Raw genomic sequence first — 11594 nt, 5'->3', positions numbered from 1 at the left:
CCTTTAACATGGGGTGGGGGGGTGTTGATCTGCACCCCCCACACCCCTTCCCGCCCCTTCCACCACAACAGACTTACCAGCTGGAGGCAGCTGTACCGGAAATCGGATTGGTATTGGCTGATATGCCTCCTTAAATATTGGCTATCATTATCGGCCCCCAAAATCTCTGTCGGAGCACACCTAATAACCCTGTTCCTATATTGCTATCCATTGCTTCAGCTCAGTTTCTTTCCCCAGCTCTCTTTCCCAAGCCTGCATTCGCTTAGTATTCCTACTTGTCCTTATCTTTATTGAAATTACATAAATTTTTTAGATTAATTCTTTTTCTCTTGGGTCCCCATATATCAGTTGCTCAAAAGGGGTAAGTGATCTAATGAGAACTTTTAAAAATAATTGTTTTGAAAAAAATAGACTCTTACCCATTTAGGATTATCATATAGAGCTGCACGTTTGATAAGTTCTAGGGAGGAATTCTTTATTTCTAACAAAGGTGGTTAACAGGGAAGAATGAGGGAAAAATAACTTTTCATACTTACCTTGGGATCTCAAAGTAGTCTAGATCCAGTTTTGGGACCTGAATTTCTTTCTTCCCCAGCATACACCTGGAAAATCAATTTACTTTTACGATTCTCATTCTATTGCAACCCGTAGCTTGGAATTAAGTTTTACACACTAGTTGGTAATATACTTCAACTGTGGTGTGTTGATAATGTGCCATTACATTGGGGGATGCAAGATCTCCAATCGTAAATTGCCTGTGTAATACTGATGCATTCACCCTCTTCTTTTTCCAGCTGAATTTCAGGAGAACAGCTTGCCAAGCCTATGAATCGCTCTCTTTTGTATACGCATAGGTAAACATTGGAATAAAAAGAGAAGTTTTAGCAGTATTTTTGTTTTAATGGTGGCTGTTCTACCTAGCTAAGAAATCTCCATTTCCACCCACTCAATCAATCCTACTTTGATACAGTGTGTGTGAACACTCCCCTCACCTCCCCAAATGCTTTTCAGCTCTCAGAAAACTTTGTAAAAATGGACACAGGCTAGTGAACGGTAGTGCTCAGGGATGATGTAGGGAATAATCATTACTGCATTTAATTCAGGGAGTGGGGCCAGATGACCCTAGAAGTCTCTTCTAACCCTGTGATTTAGTGTTTAAAAGGTAATGAATACACTGTACACCAGACATTTCCAAACTTTTTCTTACTGTGTACCCCCTTCCAGATTTACCAGCTGCCCCCATATCCCTACCAGCAGATATTTACTATTTTTATCCCTTAAATGCCAATTATTATTATAATGAAAATTAAATCTGCCATTACACAATTTCTCCTGTGTACGTCCCCGCAGAGATGTCTTATGTATCTCCAGGGGTACGCATACCACAGTTTGGGAACCCCTGCAGTACACTGTCGTTAATACTGCAATAACAATAATAAAATGCATTGCATTATTACATAACAGATTATCTCAATTTGTAATGTAAATGTTCAGTAAATGAATTTAAGAAAAAAAATACTGTAGCTGTATACATATCAGAAAAAAAAACGGTTGCTGTTGTTTAGACAACACTCCCTTGTATCAGCATCAGCTGATTAGGAGCTGCGTAGCACCAGAGCACTGATATGTCACTGCAAATGAGCATCTGCTGTTCTAGACACTTATATGAACAAGTTAAGTCTCTATACACTTTAACCAAATTTATAATCATTCAGTTGGCAGCATGGTTTCAGATGGCTTCGTTATGGTGGATCTTGATTTAGTAGTATATTCCTGCCATGTGCATGGAATCTTGTAGTGCAATTTGGAAAATTAATTATTCACTTTGGATTTTGCTACTTTTCAGATTGAACAGAGCGGCGAGATCCCTCCGTCATGCTGTAATTTTCCTGTGGCTGTTTGCAAAGACAAGATGTTTGTGTTTTCAGGCCAGAGCGGAGCAAAGATCACCAACAATCTCTTTCAGTTTGAATTCAAGGAAAAAATGTAAGTATCTAATTCAGGTGAACTCACCTACACATTCTTCTGCTTAGAGTGAAAAGGCATCGTAATAATAATATTAAGGAAAGGACTTTGTTTCATAATTCAAGGTAACTGTTCTTTCTAATCCTAACTCCCTTCTTTTTTAATTAGAGACTTATCAGGCTGATTTGGATACTATATTGATGATATGGTAGCTTGCCCTTTTGCTTTGGCTAGATACAAACTTCTTGCAAAAAAGAAAATCGAAGAGATTTGTTTGAAATAATAGCTACCATACTCAGTACTTTGTCAGTTGCTATGACTTAGTACACAACTATATCATAGCATTTGATGAAGTAGGTTGTTGCCTACAACAGCTCACGCATGCCTTTCTGAATCAGTGAGTCTGTAAGGTACCACCCTGTCAACTTCTGCTTGTCTAATCCGTATAATCTTTAGGGTATTCTTGGGGAGTTAATTTTCAAACCTCAGTTTTTCAGTAAGGAATTTTAAAAGATTTACTCTGTTTCATATCTTTTTCTCAGTTGGACACGAATTCCTACCGAGCACCTACTTCGGGGTTCTCCTCCTCCTCCACAGCGAAGATATGGCCATACCATGGTTGCCTTTGATCGTCATCTCTATGTGTTTGGTGGTGCAGCAGATAATACATTACCTAATGAACTTCACTGCTATGATGTAGACTCTCAAACATGGGAAGTTATCCAGCCCAGTCCAGATAGTGAGGTAGAAAATGCTCTGTTTGCTCCTTTTTCTCTTTTTTATGTATTTTACTGCCCTGATAAAAATTGCTGCTTAAGCAAATAACACATTATAATAACTCGGGATTCTGTTTTCCTCTCTGTAAAAACGGCAAATTCTCTGATTTTAAAAAACTCTGTCAGCCTTCAAGGGAAAACCTGCCATTTCCCACATTTTTCTCCTTAAAATGAGAAGAAGATCCACGTCTTTCTGCATTTTTCTGTGGTAAATGGAAAATCCAGATTCCTGATGATGATTTATGACTGTTAATGGTTCTCTTTCCACCTAATGTTTATAGGGCATTGTGAACAAATTCCTTAAAATGTATCATAACTGTTGATAGTCCCTAACCCATTGGCACCATTTTAAAGACCGTACGGAAAAGAATTAAGAGGAGGATAAAACTTGACATAGAAAATCATAGCCCTGCATGTTTCTGAGCAGGAGTCAACCACTAATGGACAACTCTCAGTAAGAGAAATAGAAATGCAAAAAGTTATTGCAGTACGAGGCATTTCCGTACCTAAAAGCTAGGTTCCTGACTCTGGGGGAGAATTCACAAACCCACACTGGGTGCTCAAGTTTCTTATACTTCATAGGTGTAGGTTTAGCCACTTAGGTTCAAAATTCACAACACTCAGCATGCCGAGGATGGGGGAGATGCCTAACCCAGCCACTCTCCTGGATTTCTTTGAGGGTGTTAGGCTGCCTCATGGTTTCCGTGTTTTACCTGTGGCAGGTTAGGGTGTTAGGTGTGTGTTGTGTCAGGAGTTGATGGCGGTCTTATGCAGAGTTTAGATTATGGTTTGTAAGGGATGGTTTGGATTAGAGATGATCCTGCCTCAGGCAGGGGGTTGGACTAGACGTCTTCTGGAGGTCCCTTGCAGCCCGACTTTTCTGTGACTAAGGCTGATCCAGTTGATGTAATACAGGGGTTTTCAATCTTTTTGGATCAATGTACCCCCAGCAGCCGGCCGTGCTGGGGGAGGAGAGTACAAGGGGGGTGGCACACGGCCAGACACAGCAGGGCGCAAGGCTGGATGCGAAGCAGTGGCAGCCACTGTGTGCAAGCTTCCCCCACCCCTGCGTCCGGCCGGGTGGGTGGCACCTATGCAGCAGCACAGGATCATGCAGGGCGGCACTCCGTCCTCGCCTGCCCACACATACTCCCATGGGCCTTCTCAGGTATCCCTGATGTAATATATTTGGATTTTCACTAAGGCTTTAACAAGGACCCTTGACCAAAGGCTTCTTGAAAAGAAAAAAACCAAAAACTGAATTGCCACGGGATTGAAGGGAAGGTCCTTTCATGGGTCAAAAGCTGGTTAAGAGATGAGAAAAAAGGCTCTAGTGCTAAATGGTCATTTTTCAGGATGGAGGAGGGTCATTAGTGAGGTCTCCCAGGGATCTATCCTGGGCCTGGTTTTGTTCAATATTTTCATAAAGGACCTGGAAAAGGGAGTGCACAATGAACTTGTGAAGTGTGTAGGTGATACTAAATTTTTCCAGGTCATCAAATCCTAAGCACCGTGGTAAAGAGCTGCAGAAAGATCTCACAAAACTGAGTGGGCAAAAATGTGGCAGATGCACTTGTTAACTCTGAAGTTCAAAATAATACACCCTGGAAAAATAACATCAACTATCTATACACAATACTGGCTCTAAAGTAGCCATTATGACTCAGGAAATAGACCTTGGAGTCATTGTTGATAGTTCCCTAAAAACATTGACTCAGTGTCCACAAGCAGCAACCTAAAAAGCCAATAAAATGTTTGGTATCGTTAAGAAGGGAATAGAAAATGAAACAAAAAAACATTGTTTTGATACTGTATAAGTCTGTGGTTCATCCACAGCTTGAATACTGTGGGCAGTCTGCATCTTAAAAAGGATGTAGTGGAATTGGCAAAGGTACAGAGAAGGACAACATAGGGCGCAACTCTGCTATGATCAGGAGAGCAGAACTCGTGTGAGAGCCTGGAGGGTGAGGGGTTGGTGGACAGCAATTCTCTGCTTCTGCAGGAAAGTGGATGTGTTTGAAACTGACCAGCCCTCCTGACATGAAACTGACCAGCTCTACAAGTGGAGGAAGCACTGAGCAGAATCCTGTGGGTTCTAGTCATTGGATAAATGACTGTCTAGTTATTCATAAATCACTGCTATACCTACACAGCTGTCCTCAGAAGCCTCTGGGGAATTGTACCCACTAACATCACCACAACATCAACTCTTTGAAGCACTTCATGTTCAGTTTGTCCCTACCTAACTCAGATATTCTGGCCTTGGTGAAATTTTCTGGGTTTTATTATTCAGGAGGTTAGACAAGATGATCATAACAGTTTCTTTGACTTTAAAAATCTATGGGTTGCGGAAGATGGAATTGGAGCCAGATGCTTTTGGCAGTCAGGGATTAAAGCGATAATTTGAAGTTTAGTCCCACTAGAGACTAGAGGCTTTTTAAAGTAGAGTGTATATTTATTTCCGTTTGTGAGGGCTAGTAATGGCTAGATGTTCTGGAGAAGGGGCAAGTTAGGCTTCTTTTTCAGCTGTACTTCCTAGTGATCAGATACTCTTCTGTCTCCTATTTTACAGAATCCATCTCAGCAGGCAGCACTGATAGAGAGGCACGTGACTGAACTGCTCTGACCCATATAAAATAATGTATTAATTTAAAATGTCATACACAGGCTTCAGAGTTAGTGCTTCACTGAGACGATGGAATAGTTTACACTTCTGTTTCAGGTTGTCAGCAGAACGAGCACTCTTTATATGCAGAAATTTTGGAAGATATATCTAAATCCATAAGCACTAGAAATGTTTATTTTTGAAAATGAATGTTTGATCTGAGACAGATTCCCAGCAAGGGACATATTCTGGTAGATACTGTCATTTACAGAATATTATAGCTTTGCTTATATAAAATGTCAGTAATTCAAAGAAGTTTTATGAAAGAGAAGTATCATTAAAAGTGGCTAAAAGGAATCCTTTAGATATAGCTTCATAGTTGTTAGGGTCAGAAGGGACCTCAGTAGATCATCAGCTCTGACCTGGGCAGGAAAGAGCGCCAGTCATGGTTTCATATAATGAAACCAGTCCTAGAAGCTAACACACATCAACAAGATTGTCCAGGCCTGCGTTGCTATTTCATTTCAGGGTTGTTGTTCTTCCCTTTCTCATTGATGTTCTTCTATTTTCAGGCAAGTCCTTTTTATGAAAAAAATCTCTTTCAAATATTGCTCTGTTTTTTGTGCTTTTGTTTTCCTAGCTGCCTAGTGGGAGACTTTTCCACGCTGCAGCCGTCATCTCAGATGCCATGTATATCTTTGGAGGGACAGTGGACAATAATATTAGAAGTGGAGAAATGTACAGATTCCAGGTATTCTATGCTGATGTGATTTAGGAGAGTGCCAAGCAGAAACAATGACCTAATTGTTTATGTTGTTTAATTTTTCCATTATAATTGCCCACTGTCATTAACTAGCCAACACTGTAGTTTAACTGTTCTGACTTGACATTTTCCAAGTTTACTCTCAAAATCTTTTTTAAATGTTTCAGGTAAAACAAGTCAGCTAGCTTACCAATGTTAAAAATGTCTTACAGACATTTCTTTTGGGATCTCTAACATCTCTGTGCTTTGTGTCAGGTGCTTGAAATACAGAAGGGGGTGATTTGACTGAAGCTTTAATTCTCTAAAAATTACTGTTTCTACATCTCTGATTTAGTTAGTTTGTGAAGTGAATATCTACCTTGCCTTCTGCCAGACTTCAGACTAACATGGCTAACTACCTCTATTTCTGCATTGTCATTTGAGGTTTGTTACCAAATTCTTCAAACTTTCCATCTATAATAAGGATAGTTTGACTCTACTGTTTATCCATGTATGCTAACCTTGCTTCACTGCTGACAGTATGGCAGCTGCAGAGTGTTGCTGTAAGTGTCCCAGGCTCCGTATAGCCACATGCATGGTAGATACAGCTGTAGAGCCACAACAGAAACCAGGAAGGAGGGCAGGGACCTAGGTGGCAAGGAAGCTGTTTGAAGCCATAGTGAATGTATTCTACTCTTGTGTGGGCCCTCTTAGTTTCCTAATTGTCTTCAAGTCTTCCTCTTGACTCCTGTAAGTCGCAGAAGTTAGCACCCTTATTGTGGGAGTGATACATCTGAAGTATATGAGGTATTTCTCCCTTGTGGCAGAAAGGGAATATACATGTTGTAAATCTAGGGAATTTCAGGGACAAGCTGGCAGAGCTACACCTTGTGACAGCAAAATCCTAATAACTTTAGGTTGTTAAGTTTTTAAAGTTGTGGAATTTCCAAAAGTATTCTACACCTAGGTGAGTCTTTCCTCCACTGATTCCTGACATTCAAATGCCCTTTTGGTTTCGGTCCCTGCAAAAGGGTTCAGAGGAGAGGTTTCCTGAAACTCCTTGGTGGAATTTTGTTTCCCTTTGTATGTCTCAGTGACAGCTTTCTAGTCCAGTACACAGTGATTCTGTTTCCTGTGTGGACTCATAATTGTGTGTACATAGACTGGGCATCTGCAGTAGACTACACACTGGCCTGTGTACATACGTGCATCTATCCAGGATGCATACTTTAAGTCACAAAGATGTCATTGGCCAGAAAGCCATGATTTGCATTTGAGGGGTGGGGGAAGTGGGGGAAGAGGACCCTACCATGTTTTATCCCTAGTAATTGAGCAGTTAGGGTACTCAACAAGAAAGCCAGAGACAAAGGTTTTAGCACTGCCCTGTTCTAGAGATGGGGGTGAACCTGCATCTCTGACTATTCCACACTATGCTCTAATCACCAAGCCACAAGTTTAGGAATTGCCCAGGCTCTGCTTGTAAGACTAAGCCACTGCCCCTTGCAGTTACTAGTCATTGGATAAAATGAATGGAGAGCAGTACAGTGGAGACATTTCTGCTGTCTTGGGAGTAAAGGTGTAGGCTGGACCCAAAAGGCTTGCTCCCTTGTAGTGCAGCAGGCATCTCACTGAGTTAGAAACCCTCTAACTTATTCCCTTTCTTCTGGCCCCACACTGTCTTCCTCTCTTGACTGCCCAGGCAACCAGCCTTAAAAATAGGGCTGGGGCTAATTTTTCTGGGACTTGTAATCAGGCATGTGAGCATCCTACCTGCCTGACTACCGGGGCTAAAACATGAGATGGTCTGTCCCCCGCCCCCTTCATTTTTCCAGTACTTGGGCTCAGGTGCATGCACATGTAGCTGCTCTGCTGTGCCTGTTCATTCTATGCATGTATACTTACACATCCTGCGCATAAAGCAAGGGCCAAAAACAGCCAGGTAGATAACTAGAAAACTGCCATTTAAAATAGAATTTCAGCTGGTCTCCCAGATCTTGAAACTTGCAGTTTTTGAAGTCGTGCTTTTGTGTTCTATCTCTTCAGTTTTTTCACAAAGTTATTACTGTGCAGGAGGTGCATCCTGAGGAATAGTTAATGTTAAATCAGTGTGGAAATTCAGTGGCAATATTAACCATGAAGCTGTTGAAGTGAAATAAACTATAACAAGTTTTATTTCTTTCTAATTTCAGTTTTCTTGTTACCCAAAATGTACTTTGCATGAAGATTATGGAAGACTATGGGAAAACAGGCAGTTCAGTGACTTGGAGTTTGTTTTGGGAGAGGTGCGTTTTATTCTAGTGAAAATTATATTTGATATTTGAATTTGACAGTTGTCTATCCTTTCTTGCCATACCAAAAGGACACACTCAAGGTGTTTCCAGAACTGGGAACTAAGGCAGCTATTTCTGTCATGCTGTCTGGCATATCCAGAGAGATTTTTGTACCCGTTCTGTGTTAATTTATGCAATTATGTCACTTACTTTGTTTGGTAATATGTTGTAGAGAATCAAGGAATGTGAGGTGCACTCTAGATTGAATTGCTGATTCATTAGTGGTAGTACTTCTATTATGTAAAAGTCATTGAAACTTTAATAAGGTACCTAGACATTGGCAAGAGTTACAGTGATTACCTCTATTGGGCACACCACTACAATTGCTAATGCTTGTTTATTATCCACCCATTTTAAAATTCAACTGGCCTGTGTTTGCATAGTTAATTTAGAGCGTTTTATCAAAAGCTATGGGTGAATAACATAGATCTTAATACTCTGGCTTTTGTTCTAATGTTTATTGACAACTTATTGGCTTACAGTTGAGCTGAAGCACACAAACATGATTTTCTTTACCAGTTTACATCTTCTTTTAAGTTGAGCTGCTGAAAACTTCTTAAAAATTTACAAAGCAGCTGATTTTATATCCCTGCATGCCTTCAGAGGCAGATTGCTTGGGATAGTTCTTCAAAGCATTTCAGTCTATAAAATCTTATGGTAATGAGCTTCACAGTTAATTTGTTAATTTTGAATTTTCTACCTTTCAGTTCCATTAAATATCCCCTTGCTCTTGGTTTATGAGGAAGGGAAATCAGAAATCTTCACTCTTCAGTGTTGCATATGCTTTTATTTTATTCCTTTACAGTCCTCTGTTTTCCAGTCTCTCTTTCTGGGAGAGTGTGTCCAAGCCTCATAGAATTTGTCCTTTGAATGTGATTTTTATTTCACATTTTCATTTCTGAAATGTGAATTTGAATATTACTCTCACCTCTTTCTCTTTCTTCCCTGCTGCTTTATGTGCATGACCTACACCTCCACTTTTCATTTGCCAACTCACTGCCCTTTTCTTCTGCCATTTCACCCATAATAATTAAGTTTTATTTTAAAAAAACAAACAAAAAAACCCAGGCCCATACAGAGGAACATCAAAAGGTATGGGCAAACATGCATTTTAGCCACTTCAAAAGGGAAGAGGAGCTACTGTTCAGGAGTGCATATTAGCACATTAGCCATAACTGTTCCATCTACATGGTCCTGTTGTGGTATAGGCTAGAAAAATCAACCTGATTTTGACCCTGAGGTTAAAGTTGGAGTGTATTTGCAACACTTGTACAAGCAGTCCTCAGACTTTAGACACAATTCGTTCCTGAAAACCTTGTCTTAAGTAGAAACGTTGTAACTTGGAACCAATTTTCTCATAAGAAACTGTTATAAATGGGGGGTTGGTTCCTGAACCAAGGCCCGATACCCTATTTTCACCAAAAATACCCCAGAATTTTGTACTCGATCAATTATAGATGAGTAATATAGCTACATTAATGTATTTCTATGATAAATAGCAATCATATTGATTTGGAAAGACTTCTTTGAGGTGACTTTGCTGGACTTTTTGAAAGGCTCTTGGTTGGGTTTTTGGCTTCTCAGGAGTCTTGACTGCAGGTTTTCTTGGAGTCTAGTCTGCTTTCTTAAAGAAAGTGTCCAAGGAAGTTTGGACAGATGCTCTCCAGGGAGATGAGCGACATGGCAAACTTGTTCGCTGGCGTGGCGTTGCATCGGATCAAGCGTTGTAAAGTCAAAACTCATGTCATAAAGTTGAAACGGTATCAATTTATAAACATTGTAAGTGTGAAATGTTGCAACTCGAAACGTTGCAAGTCAAGGACTGCCTGTATTGCTACAGAAATCATGCAGAGTAACTGTTTGTTTGTTTTGTTTGATTTTTTTTATGCCGCTCTCTCCAAAAAAAGCTCAGAGTAGCTTACAATAAAAACAGATAAAATAATAACACAGAACTACAAAGAATACCTAGCTAACCCCTCCCTCCCAATGGACTAAAAGGCTTCCCAAATAAGAAGGTCTTACACTACGTCTGGCTCTGGTAGGCCTCAAGGATGGGGAGAGAGCCAGAGCTTGAGAGCAACAATTAAGAATGACCTCTCACATGTTTTGGCTAAGTAAGCTTGGCAAAGAGATGGTACTTGCAGGAAGTTGCTTTTGACTGACCGTAGGGATTGTGATAAAGCATAAGGGAGGAGGCAGTTTCTTAAGTATGTAGGACAGGGGCAGGCAATTGTTTTGGGCAGAGGGCCGCTTACTGAGTTTTGGCAAGCCATAGAGGGCCGCCTGACAGGCAGCCCAGGGCAGATAAATATTAATTTTCTAAATTTTGTAGGGGCCCTGTGGGCCGCATAGAATGGCCTGGCAGGCCGCATTTTACCCACCCTGATGTAGGACCAAGGCCATTTAGGGCTTTATAGGTCAAGACTGCCACCTTGTGTTGCACCTGGAAAGCTATTGGAAACCAGAGCAGATTCAGGAGTGCTGGAATACTGTGTTCCTGGCAGCTGCCTTTGGTTCCCTGATGGTCCTCAAGTGCCCCAGCCACTGCCACAATCTGAGAATCCATGTGTAGCAAGGAGCACCCCAGAGCTGCAAACCTAAGTAACAAGGGGAAGTTAAACCCTAACAGTAAGGGTGTTTCTACCCCCACGAGTCATGAGATCAGCCCACCATCATCACCTGTATCTTGTCTTGTCAGCTTCAGTTGGTTCACCCATAATCTAGTCCCCAACTATAGCCAGACACTGCCTGCTGGATCTGGGTTGGATAAAAGAGAGAGAGAGCTGGGTGTTGTTAGCATACTGATTGCACCTCACTCCAAATCCCTGCATAATCTTACCCAGTGGCCTCAAATACATGAACAGGAGGGGTGACAACATAAAGCCCTGGGAGACCCCACAGGAAGAGGTCCTGGGGGGAGGATGAACACTCACCCATCACCACTGTCTGGGGTTAGTTACCCTGTTAGGAAAGAGCAGAACCGGTCAAGAACATTCCCATGAATATCCACTAGGCCATGTAGGTGTGTTCTTAACACCTCACGGCCAGTTATCAAAGGCTGCTGAAGGGATCAACAAGGTACAATTTCCTCTGTTCATCTCCAAGTGAAGATCATCAGTCAAGGCTACAAGTCCAGTCTCTGTGCTACACCCACAATGAATGTCAGACTGGCGGGG

The 11594-nt window shown here is 41.2% G+C and overlaps 1 protein-coding gene across 1 annotated transcript in view; it reads left to right on the top strand.

The window, feature by feature from the left end:
• Positions 1-11594, top strand: part of LZTR1 (leucine zipper like transcription regulator 1) — a 64603-nt gene that overhangs the window by 31388 nt on the left and 21621 nt on the right. Inside the window, exons 8-11 of the mRNA XM_019513827.1 lie at positions 1847-1986; positions 2508-2709; positions 5987-6097; positions 8278-8370. Of these exons, the coding sequence (XP_019369372.1) occupies positions 1847-1986; positions 2508-2709; positions 5987-6097; positions 8278-8370 (546 nt within the window). The remainder of the gene's footprint in view (positions 1-1846; positions 1987-2507; positions 2710-5986; positions 6098-8277; positions 8371-11594) is intronic.

This window comes from Gavialis gangeticus, unplaced genomic scaffold (genome assembly GCF_001723915.1).
Source record: "Gavialis gangeticus isolate Ggan-Ray unplaced genomic scaffold, GavGan_comp1, whole genome shotgun sequence".
Lineage (NCBI taxonomy): Eukaryota > Metazoa > Chordata > Crocodylia > Gavialidae > Gavialis > Gavialis gangeticus.
Note: the sequence above shows the minus strand (reverse complement) of the source record. Positions and strands in the feature narration are given on the sequence as shown.